Source organism: Melanostigma gelatinosum (genome assembly GCF_949748355.1).
Source record: "Melanostigma gelatinosum genome assembly, chromosome: 24".
NCBI classification, from domain to species: Eukaryota; Metazoa; Chordata; class Actinopteri; order Perciformes; family Zoarcidae; genus Melanostigma; species Melanostigma gelatinosum.
The window spans coordinates 7,429,329-7,453,869 of record NC_136657.1 but is presented as its reverse complement, the minus strand read 5'-3'; the positions used below and the strand labels follow the sequence as shown (position 1 = coordinate 7,453,869).

The following is a 24,541-nucleotide window of genomic DNA, read 5'->3' as shown; positions in this document are numbered from 1 at the left end:
GGGTCACTTCTGACATGTTGGAAAAAAAAGTGGTGTTTTTTTTTAGTCATGGATTATTCAGAGCCAACATCTGGTGATGAATTAAATATTAATGGAACTTTCCACGGGCGTAATTAGTCGCAGAGGCATGTCTTTCACTAAAACCAGGTCAGAAATGAGGTCAAGTGAATGCATGATCCATATACGTGGGCGCCGGCGCCGGCTGGATTCAGATGCACCTTTCCGATCAGAAACACCAACTGAATCGTTGAGCGGCGGCATAATAAAAAGGTGTGCTTTGAAGTTTGAGAGGGCGAGGTAATGCTTGATGTTAGGTACCAGTAATAAGACTCCAGACCTCCAGTTATATGCAGTGAGAGCTACGCTGAATGTGGCTACCAAACTCTGCTTGTCAAATTCACAACTTACAAACAGAAAAAGATAACTTTGTAAAGCAAATAATAAACACGTATAGAGCCAGGTCTGACAGGAGGGAGGAGGGGGGAGACTAATAAAGTGGAAGAAAGGAGTTCTGTACCACAGTGTACTGTTGGTTAGGACAGACGGGCAGGAACTGAGGAGGAGGAAGAGAATACGAGACCGTTGGGTTGTTAACGGGCTCAGAGGACAGCTGGAGAGGAGGACAGATCTGCTGAGGAAGGAAGGAAGGAAGGAAGGACAGAGGGACGGAGATGAGACAGGAGGAAGGACGCTGGTAAAAATCGGTGGGAGCCTCAACTGACCGTTTGCTAAACCCCTTTTATGTCGTCACTTCTATTTTTGCAAAGGGAAAAGGCCTTTAGGATGAGGCCTGACTGAGGACAGCTTCTGGTGGGAGGGGTTTATCAAACTTAGTGAAGCTCCTACCGTCCTACTATCAGCTCCCAATACAACACTATTAGTTAGTGAGGTTAGAGGAAGTTAGAGAAAACACTTTACATGAAGTTAATTAGAATGAGGAAAGTTTGAGGAAATGTAGCCCCGCCCACTGACCTGGGAGTGGAGGTGATTGGCCAGCTGCTGCTGCGGGGTTTTGCCCTGCTGTGGGTTCCTGCCAGCGCCGAGGGCCACGGAGGCCGGGTTATAAACTACGGCGCTGCCGTCGGGGTGGATGAAAGGCTTGCCTGTCCAATTCAGAAGAGAGAGAAAAAATAAAAAATGTGTACACAAACACACCAACTATTCATCATCACACGGAAGGAAACACTTGAATTCTGCCGGCGGACACGCCCGGACGTGGTCCATGAGAGAGGGAGAGGCAGCGGGAGCAGACAACCTTGGCAGCGTTTGAAAACTGCGGCTCAAAAGTCTACAACTGGCCCCGCGATGAATATTTACAGATTCCTCCCATCTGTTCGGTGCATTTTGATCAGCATGCTTTGGTGTGGACACTGAAAGACAAACCGAGTGCAGCTCCATGCCAATCTGTGATCCTGTCCCCATCTCATGAATACTTCACAGGGAAACCAGAAAATGACAGGACAGGAGGAAGAAAAATAAGAAGAAAAGAATTCCTGTGCCTTCGTGGGACTTTGTGATTTCGTGGAAGGTGAGTTTTGGAAATAGAAATCTTCCCCGATCACCCACCTGTGTGCGGGTTGACCAGAACGCTGCCGGGTGGGATCCGCGAGGCCTCCAGCGGCAACACGTAATAGCTGGTGGCGTCCGCGGCCGACGGGGGCCGCGGCGGGACGCTCTTGATCACCTCGGGGCGCCCGGACCCTCGGGTGTCGATGGCCGGGTGGATCAAGGACACGCTGGGGATGCTGGACCAGGACGGGGCCGAGACCGGGAGAGGCAGCTGGGGACGGGACAGCGAGCTGGACGAGGAGCCGACGCTGCTGCACGATTCCGAGCCTGAGGGGAGGAGGGAAAACAACGAGATTATCATCTGCGTCCCCTCAGAATTGAGGAGGAGGAGCATCTCTTGCGGGTAAATGATCCGCCTCCGTCTTGCCTGTCTTGGAGAGCCTCCCGGTGCTCTTGCTGCTGGCCGTGCTGTCCCCCCGCACGAGGGCGGGGGAGATGCCGCTGAAGCTGCTGGCCTTGGTGATGGCGGGCCGCGGGGCGAGCCTGTTGGAGCTGTCCGAGCTGTCGGTGCTGCTCCACGGCCGCGGCTCGCCGTGACGCGGCTCCGTCTCGGAGCTGCTCTGGCGGCTGGCGCCCGACCGGCCGGCCCGTAACCTGATGTCAAATGGAAAAAAGCCATTTTAACCCTTTTAGATTACATTGTGCACCTTTTTAACAATACATATATAAAAAAAATCCAATTCTTTGTATATTTAACATATTTATGTTGCTCCGTATTGCGCCACTTTCTAAGTCCGCCCACTTTGTCGCGGTCCAATGAAATGCTTAGGATTGGATTTAAAATCCCTCTTTTAACTGAACCGTTGTTACGACCGTTTCACTGGGGCTTTCTGAAATTGTACCAATCTTTTGCCACAATATTATAAATGGAAAACACAAAACCTAAAGCAGACACCTGCGTGAAACTGTTAAAAACAAGAAAGAACGGATGTATTTGCATTTTAAAGCCTTGAGATGACTCGAGGCTGCACTCTGCAAAGCGTGATCAAGAAACGATGCCGTTTCAAAAATAATACTCATGGTTAGGGCTGGGCGATAAATCGATTTAATCGATTAATTCGAATGTGTGCTTTAAGGCGATGTGTTTTATTGAAAATCGAGAAAATCGCCCCCACCCCTCCCCCCCGTTGGGTTCCCGTAGTAGAGTGCGCGCGCATTGTTTACAAACTAAAACAATGGCGGCCAGCAGCTTCACTGCTGGCCGCCGCCGCCGCCACCTCACAACAACAACCCAGCATTTTGGAGACATTCACCAACTGTACTCCGCATGAGAAGAAGAGTGCCCGGTGGAAAGCCATCACGGATGCAGTCGCGATGTATATCGCAAAAGATATGGTGCCCATATACACCGTGGAAAAGCCGGGGTTTATTCACCGTCTCAAAGCTTTGGACCCCAGGTACGTGCTACCAAGCCGTAAACATTTTTCTGACGTTGCCTTGCCTCGGCTGTACAATAGTACACGCCAAAGGATCTCTGCGGAGCTGGAGGGGATGTCATTCTACTCCGCAACAACTGACCTGTGGTCCAGCAGGTTGACCCAGACACCGATCCACTTGACTGGTGGAAGCGTCACCAACTTAACTTTCCAAGGCTAAGTACTTTAGCAAAGAAATACCTCTCTGTGCCAGCTACAAGTGCCCCCTCTGAGAGGCTTTTCAGTGTGTGGGGGGGGCATTGTTACATGCCACCGTGCATGCCTGAAGCCAGAGGTAGTAGACAGGCTTGTCTTCCTGGCAAAAAATATTTAGAAAAAACATGCACTACTGTTTAATACTGTTGGTTATGTTGTGAATGCACTTGATTTTGTTTACATGCACTTATTTACTGTGCAAAATATGTTATGTTGATGTTAGATCAGATGTTGCACTTTTGAAAATGTGAATGTTAAAGGGTCACATACATTTTATTTCATGCTGTGTTTGTATCAGTGTATTCAGTTAGAAAAGCTTACTGTAAAAAGTTACATTTGCACAGTTGTTTACAATGGAAGGCTACTATTTAATGCCATTTAATGTTATGTTTAATTTAATTTTATATTTAAATGATTCAGGCAAACAAAAGAGTGACCAAATACTTTTTGTATACTACAGGCACCTTTCTACAATGTTCAGGTTTTGTTTGCACTTTATTTTTATCAACCTACTTGGGAAAATCATCACAAAATAAAAGAAAAAATTGTTTTCAACAGCTTCTGTCATCTGCAAAAAATTTTGGGGGAAAAAAATCGATTTAAATCGTGAATCGGATTTTTTGTAAAAAAATCGGAGATTTCTTTTTTAGGCCATATCGCCCAGCCCTACTCATGGTGTAATCGGCGAGCTCTGGGGTTCCAATAGCCCGTCTCACACGGGCAGAAAATCCCATTTATCAGAAGCTTCTTTCCCCGAGCGGCGAAAATACCCCCCAAATAATCCTTAGATCAGCACTCCTGCTTCCTGAACAAGCCGATTAAGGTGCACGGCGATGCAAAGGGCTCTCTCCGCCTGCGGTCGCAGCCATCTGAAAAGGAGCTGAGCGATGTGTGACGGAGGGTGGTGGGGGGGCAGACCTACCTGAACATTTGCCGCCTCTGTTGGGTGCTCATGCATGCGCCTTCATCCTGAGCGCTGAGGGGAAGGAGGGAGAGAGAGAGAGAGAGAGAGAGAGAGAGAGAGAGAGAGAGAGAGAGAGAGAGAGAGAGAGAGAGAGAGAGAGAGAGAGAATGAGATATCCAGCATTTAAAGAAAAAAAGAACAGGATGGAACATCATTTAAGGAGGAGAAGTCATCTGAAGAGCTTCAGCTCTCCTATTGGCCAATTAACTGACAATATATCATCCTTAGTAGATGGAGCAAAATCACGAGTCAGTGAGCGGTGAAGCAAAGCGATCATGTGACTACTTACCTCCGATCTAGTATGAAGTGATCTCCCTGTGGGTGGAAAAGAAAATCACAATTCAGTTTGTTCGTGTTGGCATTCGCTGAAAGCTGCGTTATGATCATTTGAGCTACAGCGTCAGTCAGTTTTACTTCCTGCATGTAAAGATATGCGACGCTGCGTTGACCTCGGCGCACCTGCAAAACCAGCTCTGGTTGCAAAATGTGGACTTGATGGATTTGGCTCCACATCAGAGAGAAAAAAATGAATTCATAAATCCAGCAGCGATAATTGGTAGCGAGAAATGCGACTGAATTTGCACATGAATAGAGACGACACAAAGATTTGTGCAACAAGCCCCCCCCCCTCCTCCTCCTCCTCCTCCTCCTCCCTCCCCCGCCCGCCTACACAAACAGCTCTCACTTCATGTGCGAATATCCTTTCTCTGGCTCGCTGGTACTCCTCCTCCCTCTCCTCCATCGATTTGCTCCTCTTGTCAGCTTTCAAACGCATTCGAATCTGGCGAGGACACACACACACACCCACACACACACGCACACACAAATGTCAGGGACGCCAGATTGTCCCACTCTTACCAACATGTCAGAAATGAAAGTGACAGCTTGGTAGAAAAAAAAAAAAAAATTCTTCCACGCACACGCACACACACACACACACGCACACACACACGAAAATAAAACACCTACCGTGCTGTCTTCGCGATCAAAGCTGGAGTTGTCTCGTTTGAGAATGTAGCGTTTCTGAAAATCGTCCGCCCTGTCGTCCTTGATGTGCTCCGAGAATTTCTGATCGGGTCTGTCGGTGAGTGGGGAAGGGGGGGGGGGGGGGGGGGATACACAAGCTTAGTTTCAAGCAGACGCTGACAGCGAACATATGTTCACCAACAGGCAAACTTTTCCGTTTAAATTCAGGACGGTGTAATGCAAGGGGCTCACATTCTAGTGTTGGTGGTTTTGTTGATCACCACCGACTTCCCACTGGGGTCCACGTTGTGGTCCATGCCGAAGTAGGCGGCCACGCGGTGGAGCAGCATCCTGTGGTAGGACGTCATGGGTGGGAACTTTCTCTTATGGCTTCTGGAGGGAGACACCGAGGGGGTTCACGGATAAGCCACGTGGTAGAAGTCTGTTGTTCTACACCAACACCACTACTTCAGTAATGTTGATCAATTTTCACGAAAAGAAGACTTCCATGACCATAGGCAATAGTAAGGTCAGCTGCTAAATAATATCTAAATCACTGTGTCTTACTCATTATTGCTGATGAAGTCCAAGATGTCCTGTTCCAACTTCAGTAGCATGATTCGATCCCTAAATAGATAAATGACACACATTGAGGTTGTTATTGAGACATCTGAAACGCAAACATTGGGCTCATAATCATTTATGGCATTCCTTGTTAGGTCATAAGAAACACAATCAATGACCAGATAGTAGTAGTGAGTTCCCTAAAGGCCCGGTCACAGCAGACAGTAGCACAATAAAATCCTTCTCTGTATCTTCATAGGGCTAGTTGGTGAATACTGCAGCTAGAAAGCTAACGGCTAGCATGCTAGCCAGCAGGGATCAAGCTCCTCTAAGGCCCAATCGCAATGTCCCCCCTGAACCCTGAACCCCACATCCCAAACACTACATCTCAAACCCTGAACACATCATCCCAAACCCTGAACACATCATCTCAAACCCTGAACACATCATCTCAAACCCTGAACACATCATCTCAGACCCTGAACACATCATCTCAAACCCTGAACACATCATCTCAGACCCTGAACACATCATCTCAAACCCTGAACACTACATCCCAAACCCTGAACACTACATCTCAAACCCTGAACACATCATCTCAAACCCTGAACACATCATCTCAGACCCTGAACACATCATCCCAAACCCTGAACACATCATCTCAAACCCTGAACACATCATCTCAAACCCTGAACACATCATCTCAGACCCTGAACACATCATCTCAGACCCTGAACACATCATCTCAGACCCTGAACACATCATCTCAGACCCTTGGGACTTTTTCTTTCCTTTACTACCGAGGAAATTCAAGCTCAGTCAGGGATCTCAACGTCTTCCAGGTCAGTATCATCAACCAAAGATTCAGAAAAAATTAACTCCATGATGAATAAATCATGTGTGTAAAATAAATAAATAGTCTATGCTTGCATCTACACCAGCACACGCAATACTTAACACTGAACAAAGAACCAAACATCACAGTGTACCATATCCGTAAAGGTAGACTATGCATTCAGTACTCCAGGTGGGACCGGACCTCCTGGGGGTCTCTGAGGTGTGGGTGTGGAGCGTACCTGGGGTTGCCCTTCAGCGTGTTGACCAGGAACTCGTGGAGATCTATCCCAGTTGAATCTGTGTAGTCTTGACTGGAATCTAACCAAGAGAGACACACATGACGTTGAGAGATTCCACCCTAAAAGTTACACGCTACGAACGTGATTTTCTGAATATAATGTCATTCGTACGAATATTAATAATACGTTCCGGCCCGTTATCGCCACAAATGAACGATAAAACGCCTCTCTATTTGTGAAGTCAGACCACGCGTCTGAGGGTGACATTGCCATTTGGTGGTTCTTATTGGTGTGACCAATATGGAAGAAAAAAAATTAAATTGTATCAGCAGCAGTGAGCTCTGCCAGCTGAACCATTTAAGAAATGAGGAAGTGGTCGGGAAACGAAGTTGACACCAAAAAAAAAAAAAGCTCATGTAGGAGCGACAAAAAGGATGGGACCCATGGGTGGGAGCCGGGGCGGGGAGACTGGGCTAATTGGCGGCTGCCTCATCAGCGGTGTTGCTCCGCAGAGGCGAAGCGGACACCTTTTACTCCGCCTGTGGGAATCCGTATAATTGCTTAACACCTTGAGCTCGTCGCAATTAACTGAATCACGGCAATTATCGGCCCGTAATGAGATATCATTTCGAACGCAGGAGCGCTTTCGGACAAACCTGAGGGCACCGAGGAAAAAAAGAAAAGAAAAAAAGTTTACTTTTGGTAGAAGATATAATTATAAAGATGAGAAGTGACATTGATTATCATTAAAGCATCTGGCTTCATTTTAAGTGACATATGCGACCAAAATAAAAATATATATTTAAAAAAAAAGATCTCGAGTGTGATTCTGTTTAAAAATAGAAGTTCTCTATGTATGAATTCCATTTTTTTGGGATGGGAAAAAAAAAAATCACATGCATCTTTCAATGTTTATAAATGAGGCCCCAGGTGTTCCTGATGTGAAGGGAAGCCGAGGTGCTAATGGGAAGATTTCTGCTCCAGAGACTGTGACGCCCCGGCAGCGGTCTCCTCACAACCGAAAATCTACGCGGACCCTTCTGAAAGCGAGCGCTGCGGTTTCGACAACATGTCCTCACCTCTCGACAGCATCTTTCTCTGCGTTTTCTCGGGCTTGTCCGCCTTGTCGCAGCCGTCCTCTTTCTCCGCTTGGTCCTGCGCGGCTCGCTCTTCCTTTTCAAAGGGCTGGAGGCGCAATCCATCCTGTTGGGCGGGAAAAAATAAACTCAGATTGAGGAAAGAAGAAGAAGAAAACGGACAGATTCACGCCTGAAACGGATCTTGCCGAGGTGTTTATTAGATGCTGTGTTAGTACACACACACACACACACACGTGCAGCATTTTACAAGAGCTTCAAATACCAAATGTGACCCGAGTGTGCTCTGATCGAAGAACGGACATGAGGCGTTTCATTCTCCATGATCTCGCCTGGAGGTTCTAGGTTAATTAGAGGAATATCACGGGCGAAAGAGGTCACGGCAATAAACTCCCCTGGTTTCATCCAAGCCCGAGTCCTCTAATTCCAAATCACATATGGCAATTATTGTGTCAGATTAGCGTGTGTGTTTTTATGACACCTGAAAAAACACGGCACATTTCAGTCCTGAAAAGGAGTTCGCTGTAATCCCTTTTCCGCTGTAAAGAAATACAATAAATTGACTGTGCTGCAATCTGAATGGAAGATGTTTTGGTGAGATCTATTAAAAATGGCCTGGATTTACCCCAGTCTTCCTCGCCACACACACACACACACACACACGCACACGCACACACCCACACACACACAGAGCAGAATCTGTTTTGCTTTTCAGCCGATCCTACAAAAGGCAGAAAGGAAAGCTGAAGAGAGGCGCGCTCCGCAAAGTAGATTAAACGCACAACTGTGGGAGGCCGAGGTCAGGGTGTGTGTGTGTGTGTGGGAAATGAATGAATGAATGAAGGAGAGACGAGGGTGACCTGGTGGAGGGACAGCAGCGCATGACCAGGGGTTGTAAAAAAAAAAAAAAAGGTCACGAGTTCGATCCCCGTAACAGCTGCGGAGCAAGATAATGAGATGCTGCGTTCCTGGCTATATGTGAAAATGTAATATGCTAATGAGGAACGCAAATGACTAATTGCCTCAGCGAGACAGAGAGAAAAAACTGTGTGACAGCCAGTTCATACGTGTGTGTGTGTGTTTGTCAAAGCCAAAGGATTCTTTTATTTTTCTTTCTTGTTCTCCCCTGGCACGAAGCGGTGATGTTTTGCTACTCAATGCCACCCTCGGCATCACAAGGAAGCCGCCCGGTTGATGTGCAGCTGTTGCGAGCTGCCTCGTTTGTTCCCTGACACCCATTTACCTCGAGATAAAGGAAAAGCAGCGTGAAGACGAATATGTAATGAACGCCCTGTCAGTCTCAAAACAAAAACAAAAAAACTCGACTGTCAGCCGTTGAGTGGGAGTTGACAGCTGGGGGGCGGGGAGGAAAGATGCCTCGGACGGTCTTTAGATCCGTGCAGCCTATTGTTACCGCTTACAGTTCGACATCGGAGACAATAATGCAAACTACGGGGACATGTTCAGATTGGATCACGGTCTGAATGAATATCGGTGTCGTTACAGCTCAGGGCGCTCTCCCTCTTCGTCTCCTTATTGCTTTACCTCGCCCCTCCAGGTTAGTCTGCCGCAGAAGGAGTCTCGACTCCGGGGCCAATAAGGGTAGCGGGGGGGGGAAATATCGGGAGTATTCAATTAGAGTGCTCCACAGCTGAGGTGCGGAAATTGTAATTTCCCCGACATGATTGATGGCGGTAATACGGGCCGTCGTGTGAGCGCAGGCGATGCGGGACCTCTGTGGGAACAAAACCCGCCCTCTGGTTGTGGGACGCTCGCTGCTGACTGGCTGAAACGGCTGGAACAAACACACCTGTGCGTGTGTGTGAAAGCATGCCAGGAGCTGTGCAGAGTGGCATGTAATGGAGAAAGTTCCTCCAGAGAGGAAAGAAATATATAAAAGAGTTGATTTCGCAAACTGACGGCCGGCTTGCTGTCGGCGCTCTGCACTTCGCCGACGTGATGTTTTCATCGAGCGGCGGGTATTTAATCACAGCTGTCAGACGAAGGCCGCTAATCAAGCACCGGAGGTCTAGCCGCTGTAATCGAGGGCTGATCCCTGGTCAGCACTTCAGCGTGTGGGCTTGTAGCTTGGGGACGTGGGCGGAACGCCGGGGTTTGGATGAGATGACTGGGATGAGTTCTGCTCCGGATGTGGTTGCATGCGAGTTAGGGATGTGCCGGTATCAATTTTTGCACAAAAACATTCCATGAATGGACCATAATGTACTAAATGAACATCATGCTGTATTGAAGAAGACTTGAAACTAGAGATTGAGACCATAAACTCATGTTTACAATGTTTACTGAGGGAATAAATCACCTCTCTAAATCGCTCCACCTCTAGTTTAGCAGCTATCGTATTTCCGGGTATCGTCGCCATCAGCATATTTCACATGCCGGATAGTGACTTGCATACCAGCACATCCCTCATGAGAACACACTTCTGGTCGTTCGGAGACGGTTACCTGAGGTGCTGCTGAAGGCTCAGGGATAGGGCAAGGAAAGGACTCTTCGCACACCGCCAGGCTCCGCACGAGCTTTAGCCTGGGGTTGGACTAAGGGAGGGGGAGGGTGCAGGTAAGTGGCCACAGTTAAAACCATGCACACACACACACGCCTGCACCACACACCATTGAATCAATATCATCACAGTGACAGGCCAAGAGTGAAAACAAGTAACAGCCGGCGAGCTCGATCGATTCTTGCAGGCACACCATACAGTTTCAACATTTCACAGTTCAGCTGACAAAAGTCTTTCCTCGAGTGACTGACGGCTGAAATGATTGTCGACCAGCTGGCTGCAGATAACTTCATCAAACTACTCTGAATTTAAAAAAGATGGAGTAAGCACTTTCACTTTCACATAAACACTGGCTGTGTCGTGTTTTTCCCCCCTGTGGGAACATCAACAAGCAATGCAAGCAAGCACACGGGACATGTCCATTTTTTTTTTCCCCAGGCATGATTCACACCACAGCCTCCACTGTCACTCGTGTAATGGCATCTCAACACGTTGCAGCTCGTCTTTAAACATCGTCCGGAGCAGCGTGCTCGACAGGACACACGGGTACAACTTCCAGCACACAACGCAATCCAAAGTGCACATTACACGGGTTGGAGCATCCCTGCACAGCATGCACATGTCGGAGCGTACCGTACCTTAGAGTACTTCACGGCCTGTCCATGGGGGGGGGGGGGGGGGGGGGGGGGGGGGGGATGCACAGGAGGAGAAATCAATCAAACCACAGAAGCTCGGTTCGGGCAAACAGGATTGTTACTTCGGGAAAGTGGAGAAGTTTGAATTAAATATGACCGGCCTGCATTTTGTGCATGTGTGCGCTACTTGCTCCTTAAAACAGAAAAAGAACTAAACAAATTCATACCAAGGGAGCAAAAAAAAGAAGACAAATAACTTGTGTGTGTTCCTGTTGTGTTCGCATTGATCTGTGAAAAATTCCTATAGCATGAAATCCTCAAGTTGAGCATTTGGCGTTTCCTGCAGAGCATATGCTATCAAAGCGGCTGCACTGTGGCGCCCACACACACACACACACACACCTCTGTCCTTCCCACCTGTCCTCTGAAATCAGAAAGGACATATGGATGGAGGAGAGGGAGGTGGGGGGGAGAGGGCCGGGACTGTGAGCGCACCGCTACACCGGCTAATTGAGCGGCGTGGGGCCGGTGGGGAAACGAACAATGCCGGCAGGAGATAAAAGAATGGGGGGGGGGGAAAAGGGCTGAAGTCAGCAGAAGTAGGACAGCCACCAGCCACCTGTCCTGCCGCAGAGGACAGGAGCTGGAGCGCTGGAGGCAGATGGTGGCAAAGTCACCCAGTCCCTTTCTCTCCTCTGTCGGAATGCTTTTCCACGTTACACCTACCGCCGCTCCCCCCTCCCTCCCCCGTTTCTTACCTCCTCTATTTCTTAACATTTCAGGCATTTAACCGGTGCCCTTACAGCGACGCAACGGAAATAACTTCGGCTCCTCCGCCGCTGTGGAAAATGACGAGCGGGAAAAGGTCAGGAGCATCGGCGCGTCCCTGCGGCGTATATCCCCGTGTGACCGCGGAGGCTGAGTTTTGAGGGGAAACGAGCAGAAGAAGAGGTCACGAAAAACACGAGGGGGAGGAGACAGGGGTGCATGCAAAGTCGATTTCAGGTGAGATGTGCAAAGGAGAGGGACAAAGCTTTTGCTTTCGGGGGTGAGAATTGAGGAAGAGGGCGACTTGCTTGGTGTAAACTTTGACCAAAAACTCAAATCTCATTTGTTTTCTAAAAAGGGGGAGATGACGTTTTTGCTCGGCGTTGTCATATAAACGTCAATATCTGCCATCATTAGCCCCTTTCAGCTGCTGGTCATACCAGACCAGGTAAGGCTGCAGCAGCAAATTGAATTGAATTGAGCAATGGTGCGTTTTATTGCTTACGAAGTCAACTTTATATGTTTCCAATAGGAGGATTGTGTTATTTCATCCAACAAACTTAACGTAGTGTAAATTTAAGCTCGCTTTCTGCTCCTGCTGTTCTGGATGGATGCGCCTTTCAAATGACTTTATTCTTCCCTCCCCCTTCATTCCTCAATACCGCGTCCCTCCTGCTTTCCCACCTTCCTCCTCTCCTTGATCCCTCCCCCCCATGTTGCTGTCATTCTGTTCCTCGCCAGGGGGTAACGTAGACGCAGGAAGTCGGTAGATAAGCCAGCATTTGAGCTCCAGATTATCTGCCTGCCGGTCTCCCTCGCTCTGACGTCTCCCTTCCAACCACGAGGGTCAGATTGGCCTGAATCCTATTTTTAGGCTGCGACCAAAAGACCAAATCCTTCTCCCCCTCCTGGATTTCCTCACTCGGGAGGCATTGCGCGTCGTTTTCGCCACCTGTGAGTGCAAACCTCTTTTCACTTGAAAAGGGCAAATTAAAAAGTGCAAATTTGCTCACGGCCCCAAAGCACATTCGCTGCAATGACAAAAAGACCGAATTAATTAGCAGTTTATTTGAAAGTGATCTCAGGTGCCCTGGACCCCCCCCCCCTCTCACTCCCGCAGAGGATAAATGAGATTCACCAGTTTCCACAACCTAATGCTCTTTTACCACATTCGGGTTTCGGTAGCGGCCGACCATCACGAGGCAGTCAAGCCCCCGCATTATTATCTTCAGTCCGTGCAGTTATGCTTTTCCGGGGAATAATAATATTATTATAACAGCCGAAGCTGCCGAGAAAATCCGTCTTGAACGGCGCGGGTGACAGGAGATCCCCGGGGCAGTTTGTGTTTGACGTTTGCTGAATTTTCATGGAGACGAGTGTGGAGGAAAGAGTGGAAATCACTCCCGCTCCTCTAAACTCCCCGAGTAGATGACTGCGTGACGGCTCATTCAGTTCTTTACCTGCGCGTCCCTGTTGTTGTTGCCGCTGCCGTGTTCGTCTCGGCCGCCCTGGCTCTGGTCGGCGAGCTCAGAGTTGGTGGCGTTGTCCTTCGGGGGCGGGGCCGCGTCGGCGGCTTCGGAAACCTTCATCGTTTCAGTGTCGGCTGTGTCGGACATTCTCATTGCAAAGTCTTACTGGGAGATGCTGGCGAATGCGGAGAACCTGAAAGAGACGGGAGGAATGTCCGTGAGGGGCGTTTTCTACAAAACGTTGAGACTGGTTGCATGTTCGGGGACAGACAGTTGGAGACCAAATATTATTCTGAGACGGTCAAGTAGTTTTTAATTGGAGATTAGCTTGAAGCAGATATTTCAATGAATACGTTGGTACAGATGAACATAGCTTGAGAGCAGAGAGCAAAGTCAAGTTTATCACATGATTCATTGAACAAAATCATTTTAAAGATGTTAAATAAGTTAAGTGTGCGTGTAATGATAATGAAAGAAGATTTGATATCGGTCAGTGTTCATCCCGTCAACGAAAACTAACAACATGTTCGTCAACGACCTTTTTTCCCATGCGATTGACTAAAACTAGACGAAAATAGTTCTTTGACTAAGATGAGACTTGAATGCATATACCAACACAATAATACACCGTTTCACTAGTTGTCAGATTTTATTTTTACACAAATAACCAAATTGCTTTGTACATTCAGAAATAAACATAAACACTATAACACTGAGAATCCTGGGTGTGTCCAACGGCTGTAGAATCCTCCAGTCACGGTCCTCACCCTTCTTTTCTACAATCTGTGGATACTGTAGAGTAGGAAGCAGCGGCATAATCATTACATACAATAACACAGGCCTACGTTAAAGGTATAGTGTATACATGAGGTATTACAATGACATTAAGGTCTATAAAAGTCAAATTAGACGATAAACTTGACATGAAATAAGATATTCTTCCATAAAGTAATAAATCAAACTTACTTGTTCAAGCTGCATCATTAAATCAGGCCCGCAGCAAAGCACCTGCTCATCCGCGGCGCGCTCAGTGTCATTTTTCTCGCGGGTTTTATTTTGAAAGAGCGAGCCACAACACTGCAGCGGGAATGCCGCCCGACTAATGATTTCATAGCGGCCATTTAGAGTCGTCGTGGTGGTGGAAACACAGGTGCGACTAACGATCTTCACTGGCGGAGAAACTCGATGTGCGCCGAGAGGAAGGTCTATGAAGTCGCCCGGCGGGCTCGCGAGGAGGAGGAGAGGTGCGGTTTGTGTCATCCACACAGCCTGTGATCATCAGTCACTCCTTTCTGTCGGCCTCGCGGCTCTGCAGCTGCTCAGCCGCAGACAATGGACGCGATTGGACAAGACACAGCGGGGGGGCGGGCACAGTTAGTGTCCAGTGAGACAGCTTCGGGCTGCAGCGTCGGGTCTCCACTCAAAATAAACCTTTGACATCGATGTTTGGAAGTATCGGAAGGAGGCGGGGAGGGTCAAGAGCTGCGCCCAACCGCCTTCAAGCGGTTTTTTTTGGAGCACCAACAATTGGAAAAATTTTAAAACGCCCCCGACGTGTACAGACGGAAACACTCCTACTGAACCATATTAAAAGGTTTGATTTAGTATTAAACTAAATTTGGTAACGAAATCCTTTCCGTAATATTCAGCTTCCACAGCAGAAATGTGGAAGAGCCTACATCATTTACAAAAGGTATTTTATAAAAGTGTGCTTTCATGAGCTTGAAGTCGCAAAGGCAACGTTTCCAATTGAATTTTTGGGTGCAGTCGTCCAAAAAACGTGAATTACCGGCACACAGTATGTAAAGGCGGGAAGAAGGTGAAAGAGTCCACTTTCAGATTTTACCAAAGAAGAAGAGCAGCTCAAGCATGCACGTTGCACTCCAGACTACGGCTGATTTAATGACTCGGGTTCAAACATTGAGAAGTTAATTCGAGCGAGTTAAAAATAAAAAAAAATAAAAAATGAAATAACTCATTAACGTTTGCGGCTTTGCACCTATGGCCCGCTGCGTGAAACAACTGTGCAATGCCGTGACCTCCGTGTGTTGAAGTCGTGGTGCGAGCGCATCCTGCCGATGCGCCCTCATTATGCAGTCGGGCCCCCACGCAGCGAAAACACACGCGCAGACAGGCGGAGGGAGGGGCTGACATCTGCTACACGAGAGCGATGATTAATAGGTTAATTAGAAACGGGCTCGTTCGCAATTCACATCAAACCTGGAAACGCACACGACGGCGCCTGCTCTGTGCTCAACCGGTGCGTTTCCGGCCCCTCACCATCGCGATCGTTTACCTCCGTCCCAAAAGGGGCCGAGACGGCGAGCGTTCCAGATTTCCCTCTACGTGGGAGTGATTGACTTGTGGGCCGGGGCCCGGCGCTCTCCGCCGGCGCTAAGAGGTTAGCCGGAATGCAGCTGGGCACCAGGAGAGTCAGATGTTGAATCTCAATGACCTGTCAGAGGGTTTGACAAAAAGCAACGCCGGCTGCTGCTGCTTTACATTATTTTTACATTCGGAGAGGAAAAACAGCTTAATACTCCAGAGCGCCGCGCGCTGCCTTTGAATATTTAGTATCTGGCGCTGACATTTTGATGAGTGAAGTCTCTCGAGTGTAGATTTGCAATTTTGGGACAGATATACAGATATAAATTTATATTTATTTTCTTTCCAAGAGCCGGGCCTTGTGACGGATCGCCGTTTTCTCCCTCGCCGAATCATTCATTCTTCTTATTTCATCACGGGACCGGAGCGTCGGACTAAATTTGGCTCCAGACTTTCATGCATTGCGACTTCGCCTCCTCGTCCCTCGCGGCGCAGGTAATTGCGCCGCGTGCCTGTTCAGAATCCCTGATGTTTTTGGCTGCATGAGTAATCTGGATCATCATTTGATCCTCAGCGGTGCATTAAGGGAACGGCTGGGAATTTAAAAAAGGAGCCGCAAATTGGTCTCTTATGAGCGAGACGGAAAACGGACATCACCACATTTTTCATATATATGTATATATAAATATATATAAATATATACATATACATATATATAAAAGGCTCCCTTAATATTGTAATGTCATATCGTGCTATTTGCTTTCATGATGCGATAATGTAGCAGGAGGGAAACTACACAAACCATTAGTTTGAAGATACACAAACCATATCACATTGCTGTAAACTAGTTTAACGCTTGGCTGCCATTAACATTTGACAAAGTTTTCTCCATTTACAGCACATTTATTTGAGAAACACTTCATCACTGTGCTTCTAGCGGAGTCCTCGGCGTCACTATGCTGGTCTTAAGGCTGAACATGTTTGTTTGGGTATTGGTCATCTTTGATCGAACTATTTTGTTGATAACATTGTACTACTGGTGGGGAAAAGGGCTCTATGTGCATTTGGGGAATCAGATCAGGTGAGAAATGAATGGTGTAGGTTTAAAGGAAATGAGCGTCTCACCGCCTATTCTTGACAAACAGAAGTAAAGAGGGTGACGTACTTGTTGTGTAGCCAGTGGTGGTCGCGGCGAAGGAGGATGCTGCTGGTGAGGTCGATGAGGCTGAGCCTGCCGGTGCCATTTGAGACTTCTCTGCCCATGTCTGCTTCAGCTGCTCTGAACGGCAACCGGGGCCTCCGACGCCCTCATGACCCCTGCTGACCTGCGGGCGAGAGAGGCACGGGGGGGTTAGCCGGGTCGGAGAGGTCAGGGGCGCACCGACACTCGGGGTCGAGCGGACTGACAGCGGGGGCTCTGGACGTCAGCAACTCTTTGAGATATCAGCGCGTCGGAGCAAAAAGAAAAAGTTGGGAGTGTGTATTTCTGGGACTGTGCGTGCATGTGGCCCATGAATAATTGATGAGCGCAGAGATGGGAGTGCGGCTGAGGCACCCCCCCCGCCAGCCTCGTAAAAAAAAAACCTTGCGCATTAGGAATTCAGGGAGCGGAGGGGGGAAGATGGCATTTCTCAGCTCAAAAATCCTCTGCCATTTGGTGGCACATGAATTGCAAATCGCCCGGCGAACAAGCTCTTATTTTCTGGCAAATTCCCCTCCAGCTGAACTGCAGCGCTATCTTTGGGTGGCATCTTTAAATGTGTTGTTTTGTTTGACCAGCAGTCCAAACCCCAAACTGCTTTAGTGTAGCGAGGCAACGATCTGACTGTTCAGGTCCCGATATCTGGGTCTCGGGTCGATACCGAGTACCGACCCGATAACCGTGTTTGATTAACAAGCTGTAGGCCTCGCTGTGTGGAAGTGACACCGATCACTCTTTCATATGGCTTCACTTAAACATTGTAACGAAACATCGATACAAATCCGGCTCTGTGTTGGGAGCAGCAGCCGGGGGCCTTGGCAGCGACGTGGCGTCATTTGGTGCTTTTAGCGGCCCTGACCAACCACGATCACCACGAGTGACCTAAACAGGACCGCTTAACGTTGAGTTCTCCGACTGCCGTTTGGCATTTCAGCAAATTTTGTGAGGGGGGGGGGGGGGGGGGGGGGAGAAAACGTCCTCGTCGGGCTGTCGCGTCTCTCCCTGGCGCTGGCAGACGGACGAGTGCGAGGCCCGAGGCAGGACTCATCCATCAATGTTGATGTCATTTCTATAATTACTTACATCTGGAGAGTACACAACCTAGGACACGCAGTTTGTGGGCGGTAATTGAGCACCGCGCGTTGGCGCTCTCTAGACAGCTTCCATCTTTCCCCCCTCTTATCGTTACCCTCCTGCTTCCCTCCTCTGGCGTGACGCGGGAGCGTCGTCTCGCTGCCGTGGCTCTGGATTTGCAAAAGCGCTGCCAAATTCGAGGCGCTGCGAATAAAAGCGCCGGCTAAATGTCTGAAGAAAATAGGGGAGGGGGGGGGGGGCAGCTCTGTGATCCAGTGCTGGTCCTGCAGCTATAAACGCACGCAGAGTGAAAAAGTTGTTCTGACAGCGTGAGTCCGGCCGTCGGCACTCCAGGTTTTATGACCGGAGCTGCTGAGCGGGCTTCGGGACTTCACACTGAGCCTCTGTGTGTGTGCGTGTGTGTGTGTGTGTGTGCGCAGGAGACTTGTCTTGCGAATGCTAATGTCAATGCACTGCAAAAAAAAAAGAAGTTTTGACAGATGCAGGGAAGCGTCTACATTTGATTGGTACTCAGCTGCTTAAAAACACACCTTAGGACGCACGCACACTCTCACACACACACACACACACACACGCTCTCACACACACACTCAGCATGTGAACCGGTGCGTCCTCCAGCACTGTGCTGTGGCTGAACAGGGAGTGGTTCATTGGTATTGCAGTCGCCGCAGAGCGCAGCAACCTTAAAGGAGGCTCCCTGAGGCGTCTTTCAGAGTTGCACCGCCCCTTAACGCCACCTTTTATCACTGTGCAACCTCTCTCTCTCTCTCTCACACACACACACACACACACTGATGCATCACACCTGAACGCAATACCAGCACAAACACATGAATGTGTCGAAACCCAGAGATGCTCAAGTAGACGGGGGGCAATGCAGGATACATAGAAATAAAAGTCGCACAAATCAAACGGAAGACAATAAGAAAACACGATTTGATCGACGCCGCACAGCCTCCGCTGCGTGCATGTTCTTGATGGAAATCAATTCTCAAAAAACAAAAACGCACAAAGGGGTCATGAGGGTGGCCGACAACTGAGCCGAGTTAATCATACACCGGGCTCTTAACGCTCGGCGGCGAGCTGATGAGAAATTTTTCAATCACGGCGAAGCCCACTGGTGATGGCACACATGCGCGCGCACACACACACACACACACACACGCACACACACGCACACGCACACACGGGAACAGGCGAGCAAGCACACTTCAACACACTTATTTTGCCCCTTCACTCTCTCCCTCTCTCTCCTGCAAAAGGGGTGACCTTTCCCTCCGCTCCGTTCTGCCCTGCGTGGATCGGCGCTCTTGTCCGGAGCTAAAAACGCGGCTCAACAGAAGTCGAGGACCCTCAATCCCTCCCTCCCTCCCTCTATCTGCTACTCCATCCCTAGCACGAGGGAGGGAGGGGGGGTAGCAGTCACCTTTCGAGAGCCTCTGAAGGATCAGGAAGCAAATCCGCCGTTGATTTCTAAGCGAGAAGTGGCTCGCACCTTGAAAAAAAAAAAAAGAATCACGCTGTATTGCCGTCGATGAGCTTTTTTTTGCTGTTACTGCGAGCGTCACATTAAAAAAATTGGGAAAGCGGAGCCTCAAACAGCTGTGATATTGTCTGCAGAGATGTAGAAAACTTGAACGGAGTATCGGGGGAAACAAAAGCAGCGACTCGAATACAAAAGGTGATGCCGTGGCTGAAGGGGGTCTGCAGCTCGGTGTCACCTCACCTGCTCCAGATTGGGGAGAAAACAAATACCACTCACGCTTCGGCTGAGTTCTGAAATCGTACATTTCCTAAACACAGGCTAACACAGCAAGTGATGCCACGCGTTTACATTTTTACGCAATTAATTGGAGTGGAATCGATGGAGCGCAGGACGCAAACTGATACAAATCAGACATCAAATAAACAGCTAATGAGCTCGCTGATGCCGGTTTGCACTCGTGACGCTGCGACGGAATTGATTTCGCCGTTTCGCTAAACTGAGTGACTAATCTCCCCTTTTTTCGAGCCATTCCTGCTAATTGCGAAGCGAGGCGAGCGCTGACAGGGGAGCTGTGTAATTGGACCTGAAAAAACGATAAGTGTAAAAGCGTATGAAATTATATCGCTTTCACATGCCGCTTGCCTCGATTTCCGAGGTGACCGAGGCGAGCGGCGGTTTTTAAGGAACTGCCTCTAATGGCTCAGACTGAACTCGCCGGAAAAAACAAACAGGCTCAAATGAGCCTCTAATTGCGCCTCTCGCTCTGCCTCCGGGTCGCATGAGGCTAGAGGCGCCGTCAGCTGGCATTAATAAATTAAATCCACAGCAGAGCGAAGGTAATCCATTACCTTTCCCACAGGAGAGATTCCAGGGAATATCAATCGAGGCAATTAGGGGTGGAACAATAAACACTGAAAAACTAACATGCAAGTCTAGCAGTTTTAATCTATGGATCCCTATGAGAGGAGAATAACTCAAAAAGCAAAAGAAAAGTCTGCCAGACTCATTAAAAGTCCATTTGCAGTCAACACCTGCAGAACAAACAGGGGAGCGCGAGAGAGAGAGAGAGAGAGAGAGCACGAGCTTGGCTGGAGAACAATGCGGAAGCGAAGCCTCTTATTGGCTGATCTCGGCTAATTATCCTCCGAATGAAAAGCAGAGGCAGCGTTGGCAAGCCGGGGCGAGGGGATTTGGGGAGCTCTGGCTCGGCGAAGCCGACACGCGGCCACCGATGACGGCTTCGCCGGATCTCACGGCCGAACACTCGCTTACTAGCTCGCTGCCATGCGATGGTATACAAGGGAGCAGAAAATGATTTTCTCATGGATTACCAAGAATACAATAAGCGCTCACCTAAGGCAGAAAAATCAATACGACAAAGACAATGTTGAAAAAGCAGAACTAAACAATAAACAAGAAATATGAAGATGAACAAATGAATAAAAAGCACGTGAGGTTGGAAGCTGCAGGACCTACCTGCCCCGGCAACTCTGCCCTCCATCCCTTCTGCTACTCAACCGTTTAGTTTCCATTGTACAGGAGGCACTATTTGCTGGAGAGGAGGCTGGAGTCGCCTCCCAGCTCGCTCCTCGGCAGCTCCCTGCTGCCTCCTGTTCGCCCGCTCGACTGAGTGAGAGCGGAACACGGGGAGAGGGGAGTGTAAAAAGGGAGAGGGTGAGGGAGAGTGGGTGTCACAAAGAGAGAGAGCGAGAGAGAGAGAGGGAAGGAGGGAGGGAGAGTGCTGCGCGAGCACAAGTCTACTTGCCACAACCCATCAAGCCAGCCAGCCTTGGAGACAGCGGCAAATCAACAGCTGGCCCCCGTGTGATGTCAGAGCCTCAACAGCCAGTCACGGCGGCCCGAGGCCGGCCGGCGCTACGGAGCGCCGACTGAACCAAAGTCACCGGCTAAATGGGGCTCTTCATTAGCCACTCTGCTTTAGGATGGAGGCGGGGGCAGGAGGAAGAGGAGGAAGAGGAGGAGGAAAGGGCAGCCAGGGACATGGGACGGATGGAAGGAGAACGAGAGGAAGATGAGCAAAAAACGGGGAGGGTGGGAGGTAGAGCGGTAAGAGGGAGGAAAAAAAAGACAAACGGGGGAGGAGGATGGGGGGACGGGATCGATGCGTCCGCGGCCAGCTAGGTGCTCAAAGACCAGGTGGAGAGTCGATGGGGAGGCGCTGGGCGCTGAGAGGCCGAGCTGTTCACTGGGCCACCTTCCCATTAAAGCTGGCACCCTGCTCCTCACACGCAAGGCTAATCCCACCGACTCAGAGAGAGAGAGCGAGAGAGAGAGAGAGAGACACCACCTGAAACACCCACCCATTACCCAGACAAGACGAGTAAAACACTGCAATAAAGACACTCGGCTTTCGGCAAATCTCACACAAGCTTTTTCCGCGGAGCAGCTAGAGAACAATGCGCTGACTGCAGTGAGGGAGGAGAGCAGCTGCTTGTGCACGATCAAAACCGCTCCACCTCCAGTTCACCAAAATCTGCCTTTAGACGATTTAACGGTGGGGGGGGGGGGGGGGTGAATCGGATCAAGCCCCCACCAGAATTCACGTGGCTTGTTTATGTCATTAAAGACCAAGAATTCGGTCTGTACGCGTAACAAAGACACACTCTGGAGATAATCTACGCACTTCCATCGCAAAGTGACTGACAGGCTGTCAAAGACGCTGGGGTTCGCAAGCAGGTCCTGTGTCCCCAAGTGGAGACCGCCACATCGTGATTGTGTTTTCTGTCCTTTCCGTCACTCAGGTCATTAACAGCGAACACGGTGGGCGTAAAAAAAAAAAGTTCCCGCTGTCACTTAGCAACCGGCACCGTTTCGCGACTCCCGTTCGTTACGCCGTGGCCTCTGATGAATTTATTTATCCCCCTTAATCTCGTGAAAAAAGGTTACCGATTGGACAAACAATTTACGGATCGGCGGATGAATTATTTAATGGCCCGGACCAAATATTATGGGAGCGGGAGAGATCCCCCCACCCTCCCTGGGAGGCGATGAATTATTTAGCCGTTGGGGCCCACATCTTGGGCGAAAGCTATTGCACAGCATCCTCAACCCCCCCCCTTTCAATATCTGATAATGTCATCAGCTCCAAATGCGCCCTAACCTGCGTAATGAACGGTCAACAGAGTGGCGGCGGGGTGAAAACGGTTATGGCAAACAATTATTAGCGTTTATTCTGAGCCTCTGGAGGGGTGCGACACCGAGGGCAGACAATCGCACGAGAATTAGAGCGAAGATTTTGTGTACTTTTTCTGTGACAAAAAAACCCCACATTTATCTGCATCACCACATCCCTCAAACACGAGGAAGTTCCACATTAGCCGACACGAAATGACGGTCACAACACGCAACGGCGGCATGTGCAGCGGCGGAGTCCGCCAGCCCCGGCAAAGATTAACGCATCATCTCTTTCCACTCTGCAGAACAGCAGCCGGAGGGACTGAGCCAGCATCCACTCTCCACCCACCAGGCTCCGCTGGTGCCTTCATGAAAACGATACCATCAGTGGTGGCAACCTGTAAACTCTCGGTGCCGTCTCTTATCAAGCCTACAGATGACAGTCGGGGTCAGTGCATCGGAATCACAGCCGGCGTGGGTCACTTAGTATACACGTGTATCAAAAATGAGTTGTTAGATGTATGATTTATGGTGCCTTCACGAACATAAATCTACTTCTAATCAGGTTTCAATGTCCACCTTTATAATCTCTCATGGAGATCTGCTCAACTACTGTATATGTCAATGTTAAGATGCTACTATATAAAAGGCATTATTTTTATTTTATTAATATTAAAACCATCAAATGTGTTGGTGGTTGATTGTGTGCAAAGCAGCACTACATCATTCTTTTTTTTAAAACTCATATTTACAATTAAATTTCATGCGACAAGCCTATTTTAGTGATAGATGCATTTTATGTCACTGCAGAAACACAATATTAACCGCCTTTTGCCCTTATTTGGTAAACTACTTAGCGTCATATGCCATTTATTAATACGTGGGCTTGATTAATTAGCGTGAGACTTGTTTCTCTATGTAGTCTTCCATCGACCATTAAAATGTCTCATTGACAAGCACGTATCTGCCACGAAGACCCCATTATGAGTGGCTTCATATCAGAAATAAGGTGTGCTGAATGAATGGAAAGAAAATGCATTTGATTAATCGTTTATAGCGATTTTGTCCGCTCGCTATTACACCGCGAGCTCGTGGCACCAGACTCCATTACAAATTTGGCCATTTTTATCGTTTCCTCGGTACCGTCGAAGCCACGAACCCCGGACAACATTTGACGTTTCAATCTGATAATTGACACACGTAACTAAAATTCGGCCGATAAGACATTTGCACAAGCAGCGTAACAGCTCAATGAAAGCTCAATGTATTGAAATGGCTAACCGTGAGTGCACACTGCTCGTTGCCGCATATTAGCAGCAGAGAAACACTCGTACCAGGCCTGAAAGTTATTGAATTACGCTTTATCATTCAACTGCTGCCATTTGCTTTTTTTCGGACGAACGCCGAATGTAAGAACGGTCGCATACATTTTGGAGACGGCGTTTTCTTGCGAGGTGTGTGCGTTTAGCCGAAGAGCAAAAGGCAACATTGTGAGCCACATTTGGCGTTGTGTCGTGTCTTGTGCTAAGCTAACGACCATTACGCTTAAAAACGGCTAAACACCGGGCGACCTGCGCTGTCCCGCAGTAGCACGAGAGATGTTTACTGGTAAGGAGCTCGTGTTACATGATTACAACAACCCGGTTAGACAAGACAAGATACTGCAGATATCTAATGTTGCCTTACCGCTTTGCTTTACAATCGGTGCTCAGCCGTCAACCAAGGGTGAAGTAGCTAGTGTTTGTGGCGGAGTGAAGGAGACACGGAGGAGTCGAGCAGCCTGGCAGTGCGTCAGATCCTCACGTCCGATACGTAGGGTGTTGGAAATAAGTCACGTCTCGTCGTTGCTGGTGTTGTGGCAGCACGCATGCTCGCGGTTTGTTTGACAATTTCGTCATTTTTTGCACATATCATTGAACATTGACGCCTTTCATTGTTTTATGTGATTTGTGATGACATTAGTTCGTAAAGTGCAAGGAAGTTGCATTGACTACTCAGCGTTGACTGACTGCGTGCTGCCCCGGTGGTTTAAACCGAGT

At 48.8% G+C, this 24,541-nt stretch overlaps 1 protein-coding gene across 8 annotated transcripts in view; it reads right to left on the bottom strand.

Moving 5' to 3' along the window:
- The window catches only part of r3hdm1 (R3H domain containing 1), a 33,978-nt gene extending 9,732 nt beyond the window's left edge, over positions 1–24,246 (bottom strand). For 4 of the 8 annotated variants that reach the window (XR_013773089.1, XM_079296168.1, XM_079296170.1 and 1 more), the window contains exons 1-17: positions 24,189–24,246; positions 16,751–16,910; positions 13,252–13,453; positions 11,027–11,044; positions 10,333–10,422; positions 7,850–7,973; positions 6,771–6,849; positions 5,698–5,757; positions 5,383–5,523; positions 5,134–5,242; positions 4,850–4,945; positions 4,454–4,479; positions 4,123–4,176; positions 1,937–2,163; positions 1,567–1,836; positions 973–1,103; positions 518–631 (exon numbers count right to left, since the gene is read on the bottom strand). Coding sequence is in view for 7 of the 8 variants with exons in the window: in XM_079296168.1 (XP_079152294.1) it covers positions 518–631; positions 973–1,103; positions 1,567–1,836; positions 1,937–2,163; positions 4,123–4,176; positions 4,454–4,479; positions 4,850–4,945; positions 5,134–5,242; positions 5,383–5,523; positions 5,698–5,757; positions 6,771–6,849; positions 7,850–7,973; positions 10,333–10,422; positions 11,027–11,044; positions 13,252–13,413 (1,701 nt within the window). In the remaining variant the exon portion in view is untranslated. The remainder of the gene's footprint in view (positions 1–517; positions 632–972; positions 1,104–1,566; positions 1,837–1,936; positions 2,164–4,122; positions 4,177–4,453; positions 4,480–4,849; positions 4,946–5,133; positions 5,243–5,382; positions 5,524–5,697; positions 5,758–6,770; positions 6,850–7,849; positions 7,974–10,332; positions 10,423–11,026; positions 11,045–13,251; positions 13,454–16,750; positions 16,911–24,188) is intronic. The other 4 variants (XM_079296169.1, XM_079296173.1, XM_079296171.1 and 1 more) reach the window with 4 other exon arrangements.
- Positions 24,247–24,541: the final 295 nt, after the last annotated feature.